The 23231-nt window shown below is 38.4% G+C and overlaps 1 protein-coding gene across 1 annotated transcript in view; it reads right to left on the minus strand.

Moving 5' to 3' along the window:
• Positions 1-23231, minus strand: part of LOC124775688 (Down syndrome cell adhesion molecule-like) — a 195830-nt gene that overhangs the window by 59698 nt on the left and 112901 nt on the right. The window contains exon 6 of the mRNA XM_047250517.1: positions 18825-18980. Within this exon, the coding sequence (XP_047106473.1) occupies positions 18825-18980 (156 nt within the window). The remainder of the gene's footprint in view (positions 1-18824; positions 18981-23231) is intronic.

Raw genomic sequence — 23231 nt, forward strand, 5'->3', positions numbered from 1 at the left:
AATTCACACACACATGATTGCAGTCTCAGGCAACTGTGGCCACACTGTGAGAAGCAGCACCAGTGCGTGATGGGTGTAGCCCTGCCTTTGATGGGATAGGTAATGACTTTGACTGGACTGGAGTAGATGGTAGCGGGAGCACGTATAGGACAGGTCTTGCGTCTAGGTCTATTTCTGGGGTATGAATCATGAGATAAGGGTTTGGGAGTAGGGGTTGTGTAGGGATGAACAAGTATATTGTGTGGGTTCGGTGGATGGCAGAATACCACTGTGGGATGGGTGGGAAGGATAGTGGGCAGGAACTAACTAATGAAATAACAATGCCTAATTTTAACAACTCTACTAATTGCATAATATGATGCAAATTTCAGTGGAAGGAGAGGTGTAACATTAAAAGTGGGTACTGTATGTTTTATATGAACACCAGCACTGGTACACTCAGTTACACCAGTCTGTTCCTGATATATTGACTTTTACATTCAAACAGTTATCTGTCTGGCAGTGTAAATGTATTAGATGTTTGTAAGGAGAACTTAAACCATTCTGTATAAGCTCATAAGTTTTACTTGATACATGTACTCTTATTAACTTTCATTATTGATTCATGAGGTCTGATGATGTGATATTAATAAAGAATCTTTAATTTTGCTTATTTTTACTTGAAAACTGCAAGTAATGTCAAGTAAGACATTACACATGTGTCATTTTTAAAGTAAGAACTACAGTGTGTCATGTCCATACATCCTCTCACATGGCATCTGTTCATGGTCATCTACTCTTGGCCAGTCTCTCACCATGCCACCATTATGTTTCACTCCTCTGCCAGTGTTGGCTGCATGGTTATACTGCTTTGTCAGTCAGTAATCCTGCTGATTGTGAAGTGTGCTTGGTTATTTGATCCTTAAATGCAAAACAAGTTAACCCTGCTGAAATTCACTGGCAGCTTGTTGAAGTTAAAGGTCCAGGTGTAATGAATGGCACAAATGTGCATAAATGGTGTAGGACAATGAAGAAAGGACAATGTTCATGATGATGAACACTCTGGTTTCTTTGTTTTGGAGCGCAATCTCAAGGATGGTGACGAGTTCATGAGTCAAATGTGACTGGTGATGAAATGCGGATTGTGCATTACACTCCAGAGATGAACATCAAACCAGTGAGTGGCATCATTGAAACTCCCCAGCAAAACCATGAACATTTTTCAATATGGAAAATCATGGCCACGGTTTTTTCGTACTGGAAAGATATTCTTCTGTTAGATGTTTTGCCAAGAAGAATGACAATAAATATTGAGAGGTATTGTGAAACATTGTTAAAGCTTAGGCATGCTATTCAAAATTGGTGGCAGGGACTGCTCTCTAGCAGCATCATTCTGCTTCACAAGAATGCCTGGCCTCATGTTGCAGCAAGAACAAATGTGCAACTGAACAAGTTTCATTACTGGATCATCCAGCACACAGCCATGACTTGGCACATCAGACTTCCACCTGTTTCCAAAACTGAAGGAATTTCTTGGTGGGAAGGTCTTGTAAGATCATGACATGATGAAAGAAACTGTTGCTAATTGGTTTAATGGTCAGGCAGCAGAGTTCCTTGACACTGGGATGGTGCTTATTGTAGTTTGTGATACAATTTATTTCATAAATAAAGTTCCTCTTACTCCAACACAAATCGTTTCTTACTTTAAAAATGAACCTCATTTTAAATAAATCTGCTGCTTTTCTAACTGAGCTGCTAATTGTTCACTCTAAACACTAGGCATAGTGGGTGATGGGATTAATTGTTTCAACAGAGGCTGAATGATCTTGATTGTTACCCATAGGTTTCTTGGCACAGCTGCTTAGTTAGTCAACCTTAACTAGCTTAGCTAGCAGATGGCAGATCAAAAAACAGATGATTCAGCAATGCACTTATTGATTCATAAATCTTCTTCCATGAATATCAAGAAGATCAGATTTCAGGGAGTGGAATGAGATTAATATTGGCAGGAGCAGTTACTGCAGCTATTACTGTAAACTTTTTTCTTTGTGCTTTGTTACAGATTTGACTTGGACAGCATCAAGATGGCAACATAATAGTAGAAACCAGTTCATCTGGTGTGCAGAATCCAAATCTGTGACAGTGACACTGCATAATTATTGCTGCCATTATGAGAGGGTACCACTGGCAAAAGCAAGCATAGTGAGATGATTCAAAACTGTAAAGAGACAGACAGTGTTGAAGACTTTCCTCGAAGTGAAAGACTGCCCATGTCTCAAGCATATGTTGATTGAGTCCAAGCTTCATTTTAGTACATCCTCCAAAACTCAATTTGTTGTGCACCATGCAGATTGGAAGAATCATAGTCACTGTCCATAACACATTACATAAATGGTTACATCTTCTTCGATACAAGGTACAAATGGTCCAAGCATTGCAGCCAAACATTGGTCCTCTGTGGTATATATTGGTGTTTTCCACAACTAACATCCACTGATGCTGACAACAACTACCTGAAAAAGTGCTTGTTTTCACATGGAGCAAAGTTCCACATTTCTGGATATGTGAATCTCCACAATATTAGAATTTGGGGCTCTGAAAACTGGCTCCACACTTGCAAACACATCCGTGATAGCCAGAAGTTTAATGTTTGGTGTGGCCTAATGCACAGTGGGGTGATAGGTCCCTTGGTCTTTGCAGAGAAAACAATAATAGGAAATGTTTACCTGAACATGCATGAACAGTTCCTGCTACCACAGATCAAATGGCTGTAGCTGTCCATCCTCCTACAGCATGATGGTTCACCCCCACAGTGGAATGTGAATGTACAGGATGTGCTGAAAGACACATTTACTGAGAAGGTCAGAGTCCCCATACACTCTGAATGTCACGCCATTAGACTTCTTTTTGAGGGGTTATATCAAGGTAAATGTGTATACTAACTGTAGTGAAAATAATATTCTTAAAAATTTATTTGAGCTGAAAGAGATAATACCAAAGGTAAGAGCATTATGTATAGTTCTGTAAATGATGGTGTTAGTGATAATGATGTTGTGAAGGAGGCAGATGTTGATGATGCTGATTTTACTATTGATGACTGATGATAGTGCTGGAGATGTGAAATATTTTGTTGGTTTAAAGGAAGAAGTGAAGTTGTGATCATAATGATGGAGAATTTTCAGAATTAATTGAACTTAATGGTACAAAGTTCTTTTTTTTTTTTTTTTTTTGCAGAACATTTGAGTCATCTCAAAGCTAAAGAATCAGAATTGCTCAGCCATGCTCAAGACTTAAGTGATGTTGAGGGAAAATGCAACAAAAGTTCAGAACAAAACTCACATTGTTATGATAAAGAGGCTAGAGAGAGGATCCTAGATTTATGTGACAGATAGTAACAGTAAGAAAGTAAACTTAGCAATCAGACAGGTAAACAGTTAATAAATATGGAGGTCGACCTGAATAACTTTGATGAAATACAACAAGACTTACTTACTGAACCTGTTGAGCATAATACCAATGATCAGATCAAAATTCCTTACATTAATCTAAAAATCTGGAACTGGGTGGGAGGTGCCTTTTGGATAGTGGTAGTCAGATTTAAGGCATTTTAGAAACTTTGAGTAAAGAACACAGACAACATCCTAACTATTTAGAAACACCTGCTGTGGGAGTCAAGGCTAGAGGAACAACTTGCAGACACAGTAAACAAATTAAAGTCCAGGCTTGCATATCTTTACAAATTATCTGATGCTACATTTACCCCTGGGTTTCTTGTGGTACAGGATTGGAATGAGCATGTAATTTTAGGGGTTGACTGGCTACATAAAACAAATGCAGTAATTAACTGGAAAGAGAAATCTCTGTTTATTTTAGGCCATAATACTAAAATTGTACAAGCACCTTTCTTGTAGTAAGGGACAGTCCATTGAAAGGTAAGGCAAATAAATTAACTTGCATTGAAGAGGAAGTTTTTACAACAGAGTGTTTAGAGGAGGGAAGTATATATGATGACATCATACAGACTGTTAAATGAAAAAGTCACAAATGCAAACAGTTTAGATGATGGACAGAAAAGTGAACTTAAATCCTTACTTTATGAGTATTAAGATGTTTTTAGTGGTGTACCAAGCATAGTCATGAATTTTGAATGTGATCTTAGGATGAAATCTCATACCCCATTTTTTCAAAAACCATATGATGTTCCAATTTCTAAGAGAGAAGTGATAGAAAAAGAGTTACAAAAACTTGAAAGATTTGGGAGTATAGAAGAGAGTAAAAGTGGATAAAATAACCTGATAGTCAGTGTTTCTAAAAGATGTGGGGGGGGGGGGGGGGTGTTGAAATTGTTCTGGGCTCTCGGATTTTGAACAGGTACATACAAAGAGAAAATGGTTACCCTGAAAATATGGATGAACTCATGTATAAACTCAAGAGCATAAAACTAATGAGTACCCTAGATTTAACATCAGGTTTTCATCAAATACCTCTGTCACCAGAATCTAGAAAATATACTGCCTTCTTGTACAACGGTAAGTTTATCAGTACAAGATTGTACCATTTGGTTTAACTGTGTCATTGGCTGAATTCGTTAGAGCATTGGACTGTGTATTGGATGAAGAACTAAGATCTAAATTAGATACCTTTGTAGATGACATTTTGGCATGTAACTTAAATTGAGATGATACTTACCGATTGTCGAAGGAAATATTTTCAAAATTAAGGGAAGGGAGTATCACTTTAAAACTAGAAAAATGTAATTTTGGAATGAAATAAATAAAATTTTTAGGTCATTACATTTCTGAAGAAGGTATTCTACTTATACTGAAAAGATAGAAACCATTGCTAAGTTACCAACCCCATACCCAAGGAATAGGAAGCAACTGAAATCATTTTTTTGTTTAGTAGGATTTTACCAAAAACTTTTAGGCAACTAAGTATTAACCACACTTTGTCTTAGTAACCTACTTAAGAAAAATGTAATTTTGAAATGGGATGAAAACTGTCAGGAAGATTTTGAAAAGATCAAACAAACCCTATGCAATGGTAGGATCCTATTTAGACCAGACTTTCCTCTACCATTTTGTTTATGCTGTGACTCAAGTAACTATAGCTTAGCAGCTCATTTATTTCAAATAAATGAAGAAAATGGAATAAGGAAGTGTTGTTCCTCAGCATTTGTGAGTAGAATCCTATTAAAACATGAGCATTAATACACAGAGACTGAAAAGGAATTTCTTGCCTTACATTGGGCTTTTACAAAATTTAAGAGGTACCTTCTAGGCCACAAAGTAATAGTGTTTTCTGACTATAAGGCACTGAGTTACTTACAAGAATGTAGGTTGTACCACAGGTGGTTAACCAAGAGGAAAATGATTCTTCTATTTGATTATGAAATTAGATACATCAAAGATTCAGATAAAAAAATTGCAGATGCATAATCTCAATTACTTGTAGGGAATGACCAAATACTTCATGACCAAGAGGAAGAGAAAGTTTACACTTAAGTACATGTAAGGAGTAAAGAGTGAGAAAACTATTAAAGCCATTTGTGATGACATCACAAGGAACCAAAATCATGATAACAATTGGAAACGAGTTAAGAGCCCATTAGGAAAGCCAGGAGAAGGTAAAGTTGCAAAATTCTACAAAGTACCCAAAGGTATACTGTTTCATAGAACCCAAGAAGACTCAGATGTTCAGAAACTATGCTGGCCAGAACACTTTATTGAAAAATTAATTAGTTAGTTATACTCATGAAAGCTACGAACTTTGAAAAACCATTAAGTCACATGGCTGTTGATCTTTATGGACCCCTCCCGACATCAAAAGGAGGATCCAATTACATTATGGTGATGGTAGACATTGTCTCAAAATTTATTAAACTCTGCCCTATTAGGAAAGCCACTAGCCACACAATTGCATTAATAGCTGAAAACAAGTATATCCATACAATAGGTTAACCTGAAGCCATCTTATCAGATGACAGGTCACAATTCATTGTAAACAATTGGAGATATATGATACAAAGAACAAAAATTAAACACATTTTAATATCTGCCTATAATCTGTCCAGTAACCCAGCAGAGAGAAGCATGCGAGAAATTGGGAGATTGTATAGAACATATTGCAGCCATAAACATACATCCTGGATTGAACACACTGCAGATTTTGAAGATGTTATAAATAGTTTACAACAATCAACTACAGATTTTTTCCCCTTTTGAAGTTATGTTTAGTAGGAAGCCACCAAATTTCATAAATGAATCCATAGATTTCCCAACTTGTACATCCATTTCAGCCGAGGAAAGAGAAGAAAATGTTAAGAACATAATGAAGAAACAAGGTGACACTAGGAAAAAGTAACATGAAAACAAAATAAAAAACACTCAGATAAATCTTGGTGACTTGGTCCTTGTTAAAACTCATGAATGATCAAAATTACTCACTTCCAAACATAAGAAATTCTTCTATATTAACATTGGACCCTTTGAAGTAGTTGAAATCCCCCACCCCAATGCACACAGACTGGTATATCCTAAGTCCAGAAAACTCAGCTTTGAGAAATGTTACTGCCTTGAAACCTTACATCCGAAAAACTTAGTTTTCAAAATTTTCAGAAGATAAGTAGGGGATCTCAAGATCTGTCTAGGACACTTCATTGGATATGTCACTTACTCTTCTTCCTATCCTGTCACTACTTCGTAAAAAGTTAGGTAGTATCTTCAACTGTCTTAGATTTTGGGTAATGTGTAGTTAACATTTTGAGAGAGGGAAACATATATTTTGAACAGAAACATTGGTGAACAGTCATTTTTTAGAGTAAACAGAAACATAAAATCTATACAACACTGATTATGTAAAATTCAGAGAGTTAACACCTATTTGATTATTTTCTGAGTACAAAAGGGTAATGGAATTTTACAAAATGTACAAGTATATCAAATTAAGTTGAACACCCTGAGTAACCAGAAAACATGAAAGTGTAAAAGGTTGCATAATTGCACGAACAATGAGATTCGTACACAGTGTCTACCCAATTTTTGGTAAATTTTGAGGAAGTGTATGGTGCATATAGCTATTAGTAGAAGACCACACCTGAGATATTTAGTGTCATGCACTAGTTTTCAAAGTGTTTGTATAATGTAACAAGTGAAAGTACAGTTGCCTAGTGGAGTGAATTTGAAAGTAATGAAGTGATTGTAGGGGGTGTTACCTTTCTGAACCTTAAGTTGAAGTAACGTGATTGCATACAGTAATGAGTTGTGCAAACAATGCAGTGATTACATACAGTAAAGTAATAAAACATGTAAATAGTGTAATGTCTGTTTCTGTTGTTAGACGAAAAGCTATACGAGTTGTGAAGTCTGCTGCTATGTGGTGTCATTTTGTGAGGTTGATCTGTTGTGTAATATGAAGCAGGTGATTTTTTTAGGTAATTATTACTATGGAGTATTGAGTGGAGTAATGAGGTGATATTATGAAGACATGAGATGAAGTTATTAAATTGATACAATGAGGAGATATTTGATGTATTTAATGAAGTGTTGATGTATTACTGATGTAATGAGGGGAATGAAGTAAGGTAGGGACTGGTTAGTGAACCTGTCTTTTCTTACTGTGGAGAAAGTTTATGAAAGACACACATAGCCAGCAAGGTTTGTAATGCAAGCTGCTTTTGATTTGAAGTAACAGATGCAAGTAAATACTCAGTTATATTTATGCAGAAAGGCTGATTCTATGTGAAGTGTGACATCTTTTGTAATTAGGCAAAATGTCAGTAATCTGTACACTGAAAAGTGATTAAGCACCTTGTTAGTAATTAAGGTGAAGATCATGACACTTGAAAATAGGAAGTAAACTGGAGAACATTTTTACTGAATTAACAACTATACCTAGATAGCACTACATACTTGTACACTGTTAAAAGATAATGAGAAGGAAAACTGTTTACTTCTGAATTTATGAAATTTTTTATACTTACACCGAACCATATAAGGTAAGTCAGGATGACACATCTGAACACTTGATGGTTGATGTACTCAGTATTCAAAAGGTTTTATGAATTGAAGTATGTATTGTACCAGACTATACACTTGAGACATATAACAGTTTCATTACTGTTTCTGAAAATATGATGAGAGATGGGAGTTATTTTGTTCTTTTCTGAAAACATGATGAGGTATATACTAAGTTTTTAAAACATTGTACCCCACATGGGGAACTCCATACTGAATTTGTCTTGTGCTTGATGTGCACCAAGTGTTACAACCATACAGTGACTTATTGAAACATGTAGTGATCAACATTTATCTGTACAGAAATTGTAGTTTTTAAGTGTTTCAACACAACCATATTCCATGCATTGACTTGTAAATATCTTAGCGCTATTACATATTTTCTTTATGTTTTGTTATTTATGTAACCAACTATGAGTATGGGGTTGATTATTAAAGATACTAATAGGTACAAAGACTACTTTGCCACTGAATACTATACTCACACCCCATAAACATGGCATAACATTTTATCATTATGTAAATACCTTGAAGATACTGTCTGATAACTAGTAATATATGTATGCTATTCTTTGTATTTGAACTACTTGTAAACAGTGCAGAGTGCACCATGCAATTTTATGTAGATGTCTATGACACACAACTCTGAAACAAACAAATCCTATCTTCACTGAAGTGTGTACAAGCTATCAGGAGAGTTATTGAAATCTGTGCACACTTGTTTCCCAAAATTTGATACACAATATCATCTGTGTACAGCATATAATCTTGTGTATTACCTAAGTGGACATTTTCCAATTGTATCTAGTTTTAAGTGAATTTTCAACCAGAAGTGGTATGTAAATTTCAGACAACCCCATGATCTGGGAAGGACATTTTCATTTTTGCGCTTTAAGTGTTAGTTACATGACATGTTTCTATGGACATTCACCATAGTGCTTATAAATGTAAGTTATTTCATTGATGTTGTATAGTATCCTCAACCATGAGTTGAAACAAATTGATAGTGAATGTAGCTGTGTGTTTAAACACGCTACATGTTACCCTCAACTGGATTTGAACTTAAATTGTCATAAAGAACTTTTGCTTATATAACAGATTTTACCATATGGTATTCCCAATTGAAGATGTGCCATGTTAACACACTGGGCTTATAACTGCACTGCTATACACATAATCTACTATCCTGGAACTGAGTATTGCTTATATGGTACACAGAAATTTATCAAATGCTTTGAAATTTTAGTAGTGTCTATGCTGCACACAGTATTTCATGAACTATTAACAGTGTAAAATGCTATTGTAATCCTTGATAGTGCCAAAAAGGCACAGAGGACTTGCTTCTAAGATATGGTATCACATTTTTTAGTAGTGAAATTCGTATCGTAATCTACAATATCGCAAGTGGTATTATATTTTACAGTTATGTTGAAAGTAACAGAAAAGACTGTTTTCAAAATACACTCCTGGAAATTGAAATAAGAACACCGTGAATTCACTGTCCCAGGAAGGGGAAACTTTATTGACACATTCCTGGGGTCAGATACATCACATGATCACACTGACAGAACCACAGGCACATAGACACAGGCAACAGAGCATGCACAAAGTTGGCACTAGTACAGTGTATATCCACCTTTCGCAGCAATGCAGGCTGCTATTCTCCCATGGAGACGATCGTAGAGATGCTGGATGTAGTCCTGTGGAACGGCTTGCCATGCCATTTCCACCTGGCGCCTCAGTTGGACCAGCGTTCGTGCTGGACGTGCAGACCGCGTGAGACGACGCTTCATCCAGTCCCAAACATGCTCAATGGGGGACAGATCTGGAGATCTTGCTGGCCAGGGTAGTTGACTTACACCTTCTAGAGCATGTTGGGTGGCACGGGATACATGCGGACGTGCATTGTCCTGTTGGAACAGCAAGTTCCCTTGCCGGTCTAGGAATGGTAGAACGATGGGTTCGATGACGGCTTGGATGTACTGTGCACTATTCAGTGTCCCCTCGACGATCACCAGTGGTGTACGGCCAGTGTAGGAGATCGCTCCCCACACCATGATGCCGGGTGTTGGCCCTGTGTGTCCGCTGTGCCGTGCGTGTGATCATTGCTTGTACAGCCCTCTCGCAGTGTCCAGAGCAAGTATGGTGGGTCTGACACACCGGTGTCAATGTGTTCTTTTTTCCATTTCCAGGAGTGTAGTATTAACTTTTCAAAAATTGAGTAATTTTAGGAAGACAAGTGTATAAGAGAACAAATCATTTATCTTATTATTTTCTGCATCCAAGTTAAAATTTGCTGATTGTTCAGCATTAGTTTTAGTCTTGTTACTCCTGATACATTAATATTTGATATGCAGTTTCTGTCTTAGTATGAGTACTATTTTTAATATTACTAATTAGTATTTATACAAAATTCAACAGCATAGTTACTTTTGACAAAATCTAATTGTTTTGCTAGAAGTAACCTTTTTCAAAAATTTCTTTTCAAGATGAGTTAGTATTTGCTTTTGCCTAAGGGTTTGCCAGGCATTCTTTTCACTTAACTTCAAATCAATTAAGAAGTCATTTTGACATTTCTCTCTTTTTTTGAAATGCAGATTCTGAGAGCCTTGTTTATCTTGAAATTTTCTCATGAAATATTTCATATATGTGATTAGGGAACTTTGGATTTTGAAGCTGATACACTGCGAAATGTTGTAGGAAATACCTTAGGAGCTGTGTCCACTCCTAAAAAAATCATCAAGACCATCAGCAGTATGAAGAACCATCGGACATCACCCTCCAATTCATTGCACGCTAAACGAATCCTTTTACCAGCTGTCAGCTATTCAGGCCACAGAAACCTATGATGATATTTCGTAAACACTTGTTTTCCTGCATGTTCTGCTTTTCAAATTTGTAAACATTGTGCACACCTGTGAGACTTTCCTCGCAGTGGAATGCGAGCGAAACTATCAGAGGGTGTGTAACATGCAATAGCCCGTTTGGATCATGTATATTCTCAAATTTAGGATATTACCCTTTTTTTGACCGTATTTGAAATGTTTTAAGCTCCGACTGTATAGTAGTGTATGTTGTGCTAACACAATTATAAAATTTTCTGTGACATCTATAAAATTAATTTATCTAAAAAAATTCACACTGGAAAAAACACATTTAAAATCTGATACTTAATACTAAGCTCATTTAACAAACTAAAAATGCCTAACTAAAAAGAGAAATACAAAAAATAATTATTTTATAAAAATCTGGTTAAATTGAAGCCCTGTGATTAAAAAACAAATTTCATAAAATTACTGTACCATAAAAAGATGAAATATTTATTTATGTGAATATATATTATCATAATTGTTCTGTATGCTGTTGAGTGAATTTCATTTTCTGTAAATTATTTTCAATTTAATGTTCTATGTTTAGATCTTAGTACGACTACATCTTTACTGATGTACTTAGGAATGATGTTAACTGTGTGTGAGTTTGTGTTGTGTGTTTTCTGGCAGGAAGGAAGGAAGGAGTGATGTAATTTTTTTCTGTTGTGCTCAGTTATTGGACAAATTGTGGATTCATGTTGTGTATAAATGGAATGAGTGAATATTGTAATTAATGGCAGCCAGGCATCTACGACTATTAAATATGAAAATTACATACGAATCAGTTTGACGTCAGTGTTATACAAGAAACACGTCAACCTATTAGGTTTCCAGAGCTATAAGAGATTCTGGGTTCCAGACAGAAGAAATTCAAGCAATGGATTAAAGGAGACCTCAAAAAACAAGATGAGTATTTTTTCTTTAAAAGTACCACTAGACCCGGCCAATATTTTTTTCTCCACGGACATTTATTACAATTAATGGTCACCCGATTGAGAAAACAAAGGAGGTTGTTAAACTGTCACTTGACTGTGGTAAGAGGTAGTGGGTATGTGTATTGGATAAGTCTTGAGTGTGGGTTGACCACAAGAGAATGACCCATGACTCCATGAGGTGCAGGATCAGGAGCTGGATTGCAGCTGGGCTGGACTAGAATTTTCTGTAAGTTGGTGATCAAGGAAACACTACTCTGTGTGATGGTGGGATTTTGAGTTGGATATTCCTCATCTCAGGGCATTATGAGAGATAATTGAAGCCTGGGTGGTGGATGTGGTTGATCTATTCACAGCCAGGACGATACTAGGTGTCAGAGGAGTACTGCTCTGTGGCTGGCTAACAGGGTTATTGGTGTCAGAGGAGGAAATGACACAGATCTATTTATGGATAGGGTACTGTCTGTCATTTAATGGTCTCATAACATTATTGGTATATTTCATGCTACATCCATGGGTGGCAAGGCTGTAAGGAATAGACTTCTTGATATGGAATGGGCAACAGCTGTCAAAACAGAGGTAGTGTTGTCTGTTGGTGCACTTGATATGAACAGATGTAATTATGGACCCATCTGAGAGGTGGAGGTTGACATCTAGCAAGGGGGCTTATAGAGTTCAGAAGAACCAGATGATGTGGATTTGGGAGTAAGTGTTGAGGTTATGGATGAAAGAGTGAAGGTTGTCCCTGCCATACAACCAGATCATGAAAATGTCATGAGTGATTCTGAACCAGACAAAGTGCTTTAGGAATTGACTGGATACAAAGGATTGCTCTGGACGGTCCAAAAATAAGTCAGCATAAGGTGGTGCCTTCTGAGCACCCATGGCAGTACCAAGAGCTCGTTTATAGATTTGGCCTTCAAAAATGAAATAACTGAGGGTCAGTATGTGGTTGGCCCACAGGATTAGGAAAGAGGTGGTGAGTCTGGTATCAGGAGAAAGTGGGGAGATGTAGTGTTCCATGGCTGCAGGGCCATGGGAATGGGGATGACGATGTGTAAGAGGATGTTGCAGCCACAGTGAAGAACAGGGAGCCTGGAGTTAAAGAGACAGGAATTGTGGAAATGTGGTGAAGGAAGTGAATACAGTCTTGAATGTTAGTTGGAAGGTTGTGCACAACAGTGTGGAGGTACTGGTCAACAAAAGCAGAGATTTGTTCTGTGGGAGCTTTGTACTCAGCCACAATGGGACAATTGGCAGGGAGACCTGTGAGGTCCTGTTTGCGGCATTTGGGCAGTAGGTAAATGGTAGGAGTGCAAGGAGTTGCTGGTGTGAAGTGGGAATTGGATAGAGATGTCAGGTTTCGGAATGAACCTAAGACCTTTAGGAGTTTGTGGAAGTCCTTTAAGGCTCTTGGGATAAGTGAAGTTGGACTCACTGGGAGAGATTTAGGAATGTAAAGAAAGACTAAGTTAGAAAAGTTACTAGTAGATGACTGGGAGGTGTGGGGGGGGGGGGGGGGGGAGGTGGATCTCATTGGGAGGAAGATCAGAAATGCTTCAAACAAGGTTCTATGTGGTATTTTGGTTGACTGTTGTCAGTGGGGTGTGCAGCAAAGAAATTTTGCCACTGTATATACAATGGGTAAGGGAAATGAGGTAATTTACAAGTCCAGCAAAGTTGAACATAATTTTGGGCTAAAGGTGAGGCATTTAGAAAGTACTAGGACTTCTGCAGAGGTCAGAATTCTAGCAAATAAGTTGACAACAGTGCTCAGTGATGAGTGCTCATGAGCTGTGTTTCTCATGGAGCATGGAGGAAGATTTAGGGGATGTGGAAGGTGGAGTAAGTCAGCAAGGGATGGTCATGGAGCTATGAGGGGTTGACAGGGGGGTTGAATCAGAGTGGTAGGCTCTTTATTGGCTAGAGGTGTTCCCATCTTGGCATAAGACAGGAGTAGCTGGGACAACCTCCTCGCATGGTGCTGCGAATGCTGTTCAGCTGCTGTAGGCAAGAGTGTATATTGCAGTGACAGCATTCAGGAAGTCGTGGTCACAGAGTAAAAGGATTTTGAGAAAGGAGTAGATGCAATCAAGTATGGTACAAGCTTGGATTGTATTATTATGAAGAACCAGACTGGTGTGGGCGATGGGCTGAAGAAACTAGCAAAGGTAAAGGTTGTTGGTATATGATGGGACACAGCAAGAAACACCAATCTTAATGATTAGTGCATTACATAGAATACCATGTGCCAGACAGGATTTCTGAAAGAGGATGTTTACTGGAGTTTCGCTATGGAAAATAAAGAGTTTTCAGAATTGGCAGAGATAGTATGAGCAGGGATTGTTGATTAAGTCGTATGGACACAAAAGGGATGACTGAAAAAGACAGGTGACAGCTGGTTAAAAAAGGTTGAAAATAAGTAGGTGAAAATTTATGGTTGAAGCATTATACCAGTAATGGATATAATTGGTGGGTAGGCCTACTTTGTAGGGAACTATGTGGGAAGTTCAAAGCAAGATCACAAAGTGTTATAGAGAAGCAAGAAGTACAGCTAACATGTCTTAAGAAGATCCCTCTGACAGTTCTTAGCATTAATGCTGTTGCCAGGTTTCAATTACGAAGTGCTAAAGGCTGCAGGCAAAAAGAGTAACACTGAAGTGTTGCCATACAGGAGACACATGACCTTATATTAACATGCACCATCATACAATGGGATCGTAAACAAACAAGCGTGATTGAGTAACAGTTAAGATGGGCAACACAAGTCGCTACTGTGTTAAAAACAGAGCTGGAATTAAATGTTTGAAAAGTGGGTGTCACCGCGTTAGCGGGGAATCGTAGTGCGGCAGTTGTTAGTGTGGAGGGCTGTTAGAACAGTGGGCATTCAAATTGCTTAACAGAGGAAGGCCAGTGCATATTTTGAAGGCAGTTACTGTAGAGGAGAATAAAGTACAGACACGTTAAGGAATAAAGCATGGAGAAATGAGTTGCAAGTACGTAAATAATGACACTAACAATGGTAAAAAGGGATGGGAAGGAAGGCAGCCAAATCAGCAATGTTTAACAACATGGAAATCCCTGGATGGAATAAACTGTAAAATAAAGGAAAGGCAAACACTCACCTATAGCTAACTGAGGTGTGGTGCATAGAAACATATGACAGAAAACAGTATTCATATTAGGTTTCAAGCTCTTGCTCTTTCTTTAGCAAAAATCTACACATTGACACATACAGCCATCAAAAACACACACACTGTGCCACAGTGAGACTGACTGGTGTCAATTATTGAGAGAAGTTGCCTTGGTAAATGGAGATGGGAAGGATGGTAGGGAAGCATACATGAGGTGAGGTGGGATAAGTGTGAGCTGGATATTTTGACAGATTACTCAGAGGCTGCAGAACAAGATGAAACTGAGCTAGAATAGATAGAGAGGTGGAAGGGACAGAAAGAAAGGGATGGGAGGAAAGTAAGGACGGTGGAGATGAAGGGGAAGGAGGAAGGGAGAAAGGGAAAGGAGTGAGAAAAGGGGTAATTAGAGGGGAGAGAGAAAAAGAGAGAGAGAATGCCCATGTGGGACAGGTGGGAGGGGAGGGAACAGTGGTAGGAGAAGACAGTACTTGATGTGAATGGGGAGGAAATTGTGTGAATAGAGTGTAACATGAGACAGTGGAAAACAGGTTAGCATAGGTTTAGGTCTGTAGGATTGAGAGAGAGCATCATATGCTGGAAAGACAATTCCAACACACATAATTCAGAGAAACTACCACTGGGAAGGAAAACCCAAATGGCTCACATAGTGAAGCACCTGTTGAAGTCATGGATCATTCCTTTGTAGTTGGCCCAGATTCAAGCTCTGTCTCATACACCCATCCTCACCTCCTGCTGCAGCCCAGTCCCAGGAATTTTCTCACTTATAAATGGCAGAGCTACATGTGAATGCAGGCACTTCAAACATCAGGTTATACTGCAGTCACTGTGCAGCATTGTCTGTGGGCATGACAAGTATTAGCTGTCTACTCACATGTATGGCCACCACCAAACTGTGGCAAATTGTGAACTTGACCATGCATTAGCAAAATATGCAGTGCAGCACAAGGCAAATGACTTCAAAAGCTACTTCACTATGTGCACCATTTGAATACACCCTTTCAGCATAGCTTGCTGTGAACTACACTGGTGGGAATTGTCTCTTCAGCACATCTTGCATCCTCAAAATCCTCCTGGTGTAAACCTCTGCATCACCATCCCTCTTCCCTTCTGTCTTCTGTTCACACCATTCCCTCACTGTCCAGATCATGTATTGCCTTTTCCTACCAATTTCCCCCCCCCCCCCTCCCCCCACATGGATTCTCTCTCTCTCTCTCTCTCTCTCTCTCTCTCTCTCTCTCTCTCTCTCTCTCACTCACTCACTCACTCTCACTCTCCCTTCCCCCTTTCCCCCATTTCCACACCTTCACCCCTCTACCTTTATCTCTTCCCATTCTCTCTTTCACTTCATATCCAGCTTGCTCTGCTTTCCTCCCCTCTCTTCCCCCTCCCCCTCTCTATCTATCTCTTACATGCTCTTGCCTGCAAACTCCTTTTGTCTTGTTGGGCAACCTCTGGGTCATCTGCCAAAAGACCTGAAAACCAGCTTCACATTATCCAACTACCTGCTCCTTGTCTTGTGCATCCTTCTCTACCCTGTCCCCACTTTCATCTACCAAGACAACTGCTCTCAATAACTGATAATCAACATGTCTCATCATGGCCATGGGTGTGTACGTTTAGGTGTCACTTTGTGTACTTTTTCTAGAGAAACAGCAAGAGCTCAAAAAGTAGTGTGAACACTATTTTCTGTTGCATTTTTCTATGCACTGCATATTAGTCAACTATAGGTGAGTGACTGCCTTTCCTTTATTTTATGTGTTATTCCATTCAGGAATTTCTATTGTTGTTATAAATTTATATTTGAAGCTAACAAATAACTCTTTTCTTTCTGTTGCCGGTCTGCATTTTATATCCTCTCTACTTCAGCCATTGTCAGTTATTTTACTGACAAAATAGCAACACTTTTCAACCAGTTTCAGTGTCTCATTTTCTAATCTAACTCCCCTAGTATAAACCGATTTAATTTAACTGTATTCCATTATTCTTGTTTTGCATTTTCTGACATTCATCTTGAAGCATATTTCCTACATTATCCAATCAGTTAAATTGATCTTCCAAGCCTTTAACTGTCTCTGATATGATCACAATATCATATCTAAACATTAAAGTTTTTATAATTCCCTCTGAAGTTCAATTCCTTTTCCAAACTCTTTGGTTTCCTTTACTACTTGCTCGCTGTGCAGACTGTTCTGCCTATTGACTTTCTTCTGTTCAAGTAGCAGATAACCTTTTGTTTCCCATATTTTATCCCTATTATCTTCAGATTTCTGTGCATGATTCCTGTCAATGATGGCAAGAGCTTCATATAAATCTCTGAATACATTAGAAACAGAATTATCTTAACTTTGTTTTATTTTGTAAGATAAGATGTAGGGTCTCTCCTGCCTTATGTGTTCTTACATGCCTTGAGGACCCAAACTGATCTTACTCAAGTTTAGCTTCTACTAATCATTCTGTTATTTTATAAATAATGTGTGTCAGCATCTTATTAAACTTTTGGCTCTGTAATATTCACACCTGTGTGCACCTACCTTCTTCTAAATAGAATTATTATTTTTGAAGAGTGAAGGTATTTCAGCTCTGTGATATATCTTGCATACCAGTTGGAATAGTTTCACCATGGCTGGTTCTCCCAAGAATCTCATCAGTTTTGCGGGAATGTTATCTGATTTAGGTGCCATGTTTTAACTTCAGCATTTCTGTGCTTAATTCTTCTTGCAGTATCACATTTCCCCTCTCATCTTCACCTACTTCCTCTTCCCTTTCCACAAAATTAACTTCAAGTTTTTTCATTTGCATTGTTCATCTATATGTTCCTTGCACTTTTCTGTCTTTCTTTCTTTACATGCACTTTTTCCCAATTGAGCAATTGATACTCATACAGCTGCTTCTCTTTCCTCCAAAGATCTGCTCAATTTTCCTACAGGCTGCATCTACTTACAAGAAAGTTTTTATGATGTGATAATATGATGCATATTCCATTGACATATTTTATACCATTTCAAGATGTTCAGAACACATATAACCTGAGTTTATATTTCATGAAGAAAATGTTTGCGGATTAATTCTCACATCTGAAGGCGACAATAAATTGCTGAAACCAGTAAAGCAGTAATCAGACAATCTTGACATAATAAAGTATTATATGAATATTTATAAGGTCACATGCTTCCCTATGACAATATGTCAGTTTTTTAAAAAAAAATATCTGAAACCTTCTGGAGTCCGCAGGTGTCTGCCAAAAATATAACCTTCTCTCATTATTATTAAACCAACTGTTTGTGAGGATTAACTGTACCGTTCAAGATCCTTCCAGGTGGCTTTACCTTTCAGTTCTCCTCCCCCCTCCCCCCCACCCCCCTTCCCCTCAAGGCTATCTCCTACTATTTTTCATTATCTTCCTTTTTCTACTATTGGATTCTAGTCCCTTATCATAATTAAATTTGCATCTCCCATAAAAATCTGACTAATTTCTTTTCCATCATCATACATTCTTTCAGTCCCTTCACCATGCTGTAGTGTGTGTGTGTGTGTGTGTGTGTGTGTGTGTCTATATATATATATACACACACTTATGCTACTGTTGGTCTTGGCATAGTGTCTGTCTTGGCTACAATAATGTATTTACTATATAGTTCGTAGTAGTCACCTGTTTTCCTGTTTTCTTGTTCATTATTAGTTTTCCATGTTTCTTAAAAAGATGAAACTTTCACTATTAAATTGTGCCTGATAATGCAGAAATCTAATGATGTATAACAGGCAATCACTTTAAATTTCTGTATGTACTACAGTAGAAAGAATCTTTTAGTTATTAAAACTGTTGTAGCATTACATTCTTGCAGTTAAGGCATTACTCATTTTAATATTTCTTACCCATGACCTGGACATTCAGCTTGCTCCTCGAAGTTTGGCCATCAGGATTGGAAGCCACACACACATATCCAGCATTATCACTCTTGTGTATATTTCTTATTACTAATGTGCCATTTGGAAACACAAGATGTCTATGGTTTTCAGGTAAAGCCTTTCCTAGAAAAAAAAAATGGGGACAGTATGAACAACTTATTTCATATTTCATAATAAAGATAAGTTAAGTGATATTTATTGAATGTAGCATGCAAGAAATGTTGAGGAACTACCTATACTGCAAATCTAATTACACACTTGGTTTAGATTGTTGCTCAATTATACCATCAAAAGTCATTTTTTTAAAAACTGGTACCAGTGGGATCTCTGTGACAACTTACACTTTTTACCTCGCCCTTTTCTATGTATAATTTGCTAGGAGGACAATCTGACACCAAGGGAATGCTCTGTAAATGAGTCTTAAAGCTGTAACACAGCCAGTCACACTAGTTAAAGCAACAATCCCTAGCTGATCACTGTTTCTGGAAAAGCTTTTATTTAGAATTGGCAGCTGCAACAATCATGCACAGTTAATTTAAAAAATAAAAAAAAAAATCCATGTGTGGTTGGGTGTAAATCTACATAACAAACTTTAAGCAGTTCACAATCCATCAGCACCATTTTTCAGCTTATGTGTGGTCAGATATCAAAGACGACTAGTTAATGGGACCACACCTGTTGTCACACACACTGAGAGAGAAGTGCAGAAAAGAGGGAGGGGGAGTGTGTAGTTCTTGCAGAACGTAATGTCAGAGCTGTTACACAAAATTCCTTTACAGAGACAGAGTGAAATATTGTGCGTGCATAAAGAGGAGCCAGCCATTAGATATTCTGGCCTGAAATTGATAAGTTGTATGTTTTCCAGGACAGGTTGGAGGAGCCAGCATCCGTCTGTCCCATGAGGCACAATAGAACATTGCTTAAGGGACTGAATACTACGAGAGTCTCTGGTTTATATGTTTATAGCAGTGCTTAATTTCTAAACGTTTAGGTGCCAGAACACACCTCTACAACCATACATTTTCCTTGCCTACTCCCCTCTGCTCATCAGCCATAAAAATCACTCGGTCAAATTTTTATAAACCTGTGAGTAATTTTGCAATGAGATATCAGGTTCACAAAACTCTGCTCGATACTGAGGGTTGTGAAACATAATTTCTTAGATTCAAAACAATAAAAACACAAGATATAATATAAACAAGAGGAGCTACTATCTATCCCTGTAGCAGTGTCATTGTGACCCTAGTTCTCTGCTCAATATGTATCGGCACAAGCAGGTAGTGTTGCATGCCAGTCTTGTACAGGGCAGTGAAACAGATAAAATTTTCAAAGTCCCAGAGTGAAGCTATCTCTCTACATTACAACATAAGGCAGCCACAATGAAAACATTTCATAACCGAGACTGGTTCAGAGCAAGCCACATCAGCATTTCTGGCAAGCCACATAGCAGGGTTAGCAGAATGTAGTCAGTCAGAGCAGGTAAACAGGCTCATGTCATCTTTAAGGCTAAGGCGAATGCAAGAAATGGTAGCAAGAGCTTTTATGAACCAGTTCTATACTATAACAAACTTGCTAAACAAGCACAGCACAAGAAAAACCGCTGATGCCTTGGTAATAGCAAGCTCTATGCAGTCATGATGAATGATGATGTATAAACATCAGCCACTACTTCACTCCATAAATACCCCAGCAGTTTAGCTCATAGGGCAGTCGGTCAGATGGATCGATGGTGTACATAATGTTTGCACTCAATTCCCTGACTGCAACGAAGTGATATCTGGCACAAATCTGCTGTAGATTTCCTGTGCGCTATGGAGAATAACACCTGCCACTGGGAGGGGTTGGGTTGTTTGGGGAAGGAGACCAGACAGTGATGTCATTGGTCTCATCGGATTATGGAAGAACAGGGAAGGAAGTCGGCTGTGCCCTTTGAAAGGATCCATCCTGGCATTTGCCTGGAGCGATTTAGGGAAATCACGGAAAACCTAAATCAGGATGGACAGACATGGGATTGAACCGTCACCACTGGGAGGGTTAGCTACCTCATAATAATCACTGGCCATGGAATTCAACAACACAGTCTTCCCCTGTCACAGATTGGAGTACTTAGAGGCCTTTTTTACCCATCATGATCAGGAAATCAACATTTCTAACATTCCAGTTAACCAAATAGCTCATACCTGGATGGCAGGCCAGTATCATCCCAAGTTCGAGTCTTGGCCCGGCATACAGTTTTAATTTGCCAGGAAGTTTAAGTATCATCAAACTTCTCGGCTACATGATAACCGTCATCAGGGTACGACGGATGACGGAGAAAGGTGGTGAGCTGGAGGGAACAGGGCACCTCCCAAGTCAGCACGTGTAAGTTCAGCATATGTGCCGCTACCATCCACTACTTCAGCATCATGATACAGCCAGTGCTGGGGCCTCAACAAGTGGAGATTCAGCTGCCTTGAGTGGGCTGAATGCCGCTTACAATGCGATTCCTCAGCAGGCATTGACTGACAATACCAACCATGACTCAAGATGCTACCTGTATTTTCATGGAAATAAATAAATAATTCTGAATCTTCATGCACTGCGCCCACCAGTGACCACAGGTCACTACCACCCTTCTGAGGAAAACTGGCAAGGAGTGAACTGGGAGAGTGCCTTCTGACACAGAACCAGCCCTACTTACGCCCTCCCAATAGTCACCTCTTGCAAAATTGGTGTCAGGAAGTGGTCCTGCTTCTGACCTTGCAGCATCTACATCAGAAGGTACAAAGGATTTCGTACAGAGCCACACCAGCAGTTACAAAAATTGTGGGGTGAGGCACTGAAATGCTTTGTTTCTCACACAAGTATGTTTTGGTGGTGATCATGTCCAGAATAAGAAATAGTGTTCAGAGCTACTTTTTACAAAGCCCATTATCTGAATTTAAGGGAAATTGTAGGAACAGGGTGTGTACGTGGACAAGAAAAGAAAGATTCTGGATTTTTCCTGAATTTCCCAGTTGAAAATAAGCTTTTTCTTGGGTGAAGATACATATTTTTCGGGTGTAGATACACTTTCTCCATGTTAAGTGACAATACACTTTCCCTCGGAACTGTATAACTTATCAATCTTTTGAATGGTAAAGGTTTTATATACCAGCGTAAAACTTCCAGGCACTTTAGGAAACGAAACCCAGCAAAAAATAATGCGTTTTGGAAAGATCTTTGATGTGCAGCAACATGTACGCTGCAAGTTTCCGAAGCACTGAAATCGAAATTGTGACGCTCGTCTGTCAGCCAATCATAGTTTATGTTACGTTGTCTCGCCAGTAAATTAAAGCAGTTATTGAGAGTATAGGGCATGTGATGTAGTCAGCTAATAGGAACATCACTGTCAATTACCATTAACACACAAAAACGAAAGTTCAAGGTTTACATAAATAAACATACAGTATAGCTATAAGAAAAGCTGAGCTTTCACGTATAATATAGGTCTTTTTAGCGTATGTTAATCCTTTAAGATATATCAAATGCAAATGTAGGCCTACTGGTAAAACTTGAAGTAATGGCATACATAAATGGCTGGTCTTCAGGGCCCAAAATTTTTCCAAGCGGCTGGTGCTGGAAGTGTTAAGGTTTGAATGAGAGTCAAACGCTCTGTGATTTAAGAAATTCATCACATAGTCTCACACCTAACATAATTTATCTTGCGTAAAAATAAATTTACTTTGAAAGTAACGCTTCTCAAACCACCGTTCATAATATTTTCCCGAGAGTTGTTTACGAATTTTAGATTCGTTTGGTTGCCAGAGAGCACCAGGAGACATGATTACTGCACATGAGCAGATGCGATGACGTAGCTCAAAGTACATTAGAATTTCGCTTAGTGGCGACTTCAACATAGACTTTTTTTTATGGTTCACTGCAATACTGTTCAGTGGCATTTCCACTGAAGTTTACATCCACACAGCATTGCAAAAAGCTTGTAATAAAGAATAGGTACAATTTTCTTGCAAAAATTAAAAAGAAGGCTTTTATACACCAGAACTAAGAATAATAAGCTTTTCATGACTTTCTCAAACTGTATAAAAATTAAAAACGTTACTTGCGACGAAACCAGTTCCCCCTGAGCAGCCTTAGCGTACGGATCTCCGTGCCGGCACGTTCACAGGAGCTCAGTCCGTCAGTTCACCTGATAATGGCGACATGTATGATCGGCGAAATATTGTGCCCGTTGGACATTGTAGACTGGCAGTACACCCGTGGATATTTTGATTATCAAATACGCCGGGAGAAACTCAAGAATCACAGTTTATATTCTACTCCAGGAATAAATACAAAGCCTTGTGGAGAGTTACAATGATAAAACACGGTGTGCTTCCAGTCTATAATTTACTG

Source organism: Schistocerca piceifrons, chromosome 2 (genome assembly GCF_021461385.2).
Source record: "Schistocerca piceifrons isolate TAMUIC-IGC-003096 chromosome 2, iqSchPice1.1, whole genome shotgun sequence".
Lineage (NCBI taxonomy): Eukaryota > Metazoa > Arthropoda > Insecta > Orthoptera > Acrididae > Schistocerca > Schistocerca piceifrons.